The sequence below is a fragment of the Condylura cristata genome, unplaced genomic scaffold (genome assembly GCF_000260355.1).
Source record: "Condylura cristata isolate star-nosed mole 26May11 unplaced genomic scaffold, ConCri1.0 scaffold00017, whole genome shotgun sequence".
Taxonomy (NCBI): domain Eukaryota; kingdom Metazoa; phylum Chordata; class Mammalia; order Eulipotyphla; family Talpidae; genus Condylura; species Condylura cristata.
Genome location: NW_004567118.1, coordinates 19,737,945 through 19,740,929, shown reverse-complemented (window position 1 = coordinate 19,740,929; position 2,985 = coordinate 19,737,945). Strand labels below are relative to the sequence as shown.

General features: G+C 55.3%; 1 protein-coding gene across 1 annotated transcript in view; it reads left to right on the top strand.

The window, feature by feature from the left end:
* The first annotated feature begins 238 nt into the window (after positions 1–238).
* WNK2 (WNK lysine deficient protein kinase 2) overlaps positions 239–2,985 on the top strand; it is an 83,289-nt gene continuing 80,542 nt past the window's right edge. The window contains exons 1-2 of the mRNA XM_012726071.1: positions 239–248; positions 2,022–2,393. Coding sequence (XP_012581525.1) covers positions 239–248; positions 2,022–2,393 — 382 coding nt within the window. The remainder of the gene's footprint in view (positions 249–2,021; positions 2,394–2,985) is intronic.

Here is a 2,985-nt window from a genome sequence, read left to right as displayed (position 1 = left end):
GGAATATTATCCAGACATAAAAAAGAAAATCCTGCCATTAGTAACAACATGGATTGACTTTGAAGACCTTATGCTAAGTTAAATAAGTCAGACAGAGAAAGATACCAAAATTAAAATCAGTTAGATACAGATTTTATGTAATATATAGAGAAATCCAAAAAATACTTCAAACTAATACAGATTGGTGTTTGCCAGGGGTAAGGGTGGAGGGAGAGTTAGATAAGTGAATTGAGTGAAGATGGTCACAGGTACACACTTCCAGTTATAAAATAAATTAATATGGGAGATGTAATGTTAACAAAGCTTTATTGTACAACTGAAAATTTCTAAGAAAATAAACCTTAAAAGTTCTTATCACATACCTGCAAAAAGTGTGTAACTGTGTGGTGAAAGATGCTAACTAGACCTAGTGTGATCATTTCATGATATATACAAATATCAAATCAGTATGTTGTACATCTAAAATGAATATGCTGTTGTATGTCAATAATATCTTGAAAAAAATAATTTAAAAGGCCAACATGTATGTTCGTTCAATGGAATATTATTCAGCCATAAAAGGAGTGAGGCACTGACACAGTACATTATAAACGAAAAAGTGAAAATTATGCTGAGTGAAAGAAGCCAGACACAGAGAAGACACATGTGGTGTGTCTCCATTATAAAAAAACATCCAGAACAGGCACATCTATAGAGACAGAAAGGAGATTACTGTGAACCACAGTGAGAATGAAAGGGGGGCCACTGCTTATGGGGACAGGTTTCTTGTGGGGTGATTATAATATTTTGGACATGTTCTAGATGGCGGTGATGATCATCAACTCTGTGTATATATGAAAAAACACTGAACTGTATACCTTAAAAGAATGAACTTATGGTACGTAAATGATATCTCAATTAAGTTGTGATCAAAATAGCAACAAATGTTGACTTTCATTTGGAGTGAAGGAATGTTACATCATCTTAGTGATAAAAGAATAAAAATGGAAAATTCATTGTATTGTAGAATATTGAGGTCCAGCGAACAACAGGAGTCCTGAGCACCCCATTTTCCTGGCCAGCACCTGGGAGATGACCTGCCACCCCTCAGGACGTGCCCAGCACCCAGCACCACAGAGCTGTGCTTTCCATCAGAACCTTCCCCCAACCCCCAACCTACCCCCATATCCTCTTCCTCCCTCTCTGCAGTCTGCTGGGTCCTCATTCCAGAAATCTTCTCTATGGGGCAGCGTTACCTCTAGGTGTGTAGTCGCCTGGCTAGACTAGGGGCACAGTACAGCCTGGGAGTATTTGGAGGTCCCGGGCACTAGAGATATCAAGGTGACACTGCCTAACTCTGTGGTCTTGCACACAAGGCCTTTCATAGAGTGCAACTCAGAAGCTAGCTGTCTGGTCTCTGTCATACACTACCTTCCTACAAGAAGGTGCAAGGAGCCCAACAGAGGCTTGTCTGTGGAGCCCAGAGGAAAACTGAGTGGAGGAGAAATAAAGGAAGACTCCCAGGGGGAGCTGACGTTTGACAGCGGTGCGCAGGGGCTCTTCGAAGCCTCTTCCCCTCATCTACAGGCAGCATAGTTCTGTCTCAGCAGCACTGGGATTAAGGGCAGATGCCTTCTGCCTCGCCCTTGTTTGCTCAGCTGTAAATGGTGATTATGACAGAACTTGCCTTCTTGATAGAGAGGTCCTGATGGGTGCTGTTTGTGCATGAGAGGAGGAAAGGACCCCTCCTCCCCAAAGTGAATCGGCCCCGAGTTGGAGTCTGGGGAGGGGCTCTGGTTTCTTCATGAGGGTGAGGTTACATTTCACTGGCACAGGGCTCAGGGATTTGGGGCGACTGCTGAGGACAGGTGAGACGGACGGTTGGGGGGGAGTCTCAGGGACACGAGGGCTTACGCAGCCAGGAGCCCCATCCCAGCAGGGAGCAGGGAGCCTGGAGCGCCAGGTCCAGCCCCACCCGGAAAGGGGTCGGGAACCGGGTCCGCGGACCTGGGACAGGGGGCGGGGCTCCGGCCCTCCTGCAGGTGTCTTCAAGCCGCAACCAGGTGGGCGTGCCAGGCTCCGCCCAGCGCGCCGAACGGGGGCGGGCGAGCGGAGGACCCGCCCTCCTCAAGCGCCGGGTCGGAGCCGGTGCCGGAGCACAGCGGCGCGGAGACCGAGCAGTGCGGACGAAGGTTGCCCGCAGCGGACGGCCAGAAGAACCAGTGCCACGACCGGGTTCCAAGAACGACCGGCCCCGGGCGCGGGCCCTGGCCCCGAGGACGACCCGCCCAGCGCGAACCCCGGCCCGGAGAGTGACCCGGCCCGAGAGCGGACCCTGGCCCCGGAGTGCGGCCTCGCCCGCCTCGCCCGCCCCGGCTACTGGTCCCTGGGCATGGACGGCGCCCGCTCGCCCTGTGAGTGCAGAGACCCCCGCCCGCCGCCTTTGTGTGCGCGCCGCGCCGCCGCAGCCCCCTCGCCGCGCGCCCCTCCTGCGCCCCGGGCCGCGTCCTTTGTCGAGCCGCCGCCTGGCCGTTGCTTCCCGGTTCCGCGACCTCCCTACCCCCTCTGCAGCCTCTCTTGGAATCCCCAGGGACGGGCCCCCAGGACAGCAGAACCCGCAGGACACCCCGGCAGGTCCCCTTCCCCGGGGCTTCCTCTGCAGCTTGCCCCGAGGTCCCTAGGGACGCTCCAAGAGGCCCCCTGCCTGGGGGCCCCAGGGACAGCCCAGCAGGCCCCCTCCGCGGCTGTGGCTTAGCAGGGCACGGCCCCTCAAACCCGACCTCCTGATCGGGTCTGCAGTCCCCTTCCCCAAAGGGCAGCCAGTAGGCCCCCTCAGCGGCTCGGGCTGGGCTGGGCGCGGGCCCCCGGGCGGCGCTGTCTCATCCCACTGCCGGGCAGGTGCGGCGGGCCGGCGCTCACGCGGGCCTGCGTGTCCTTGGCCCGCAGAGATGGACGGCGATGGCAGCCGCCGAGACGCCCCCGGCGCACTGATGGAGGCCGGGCGCG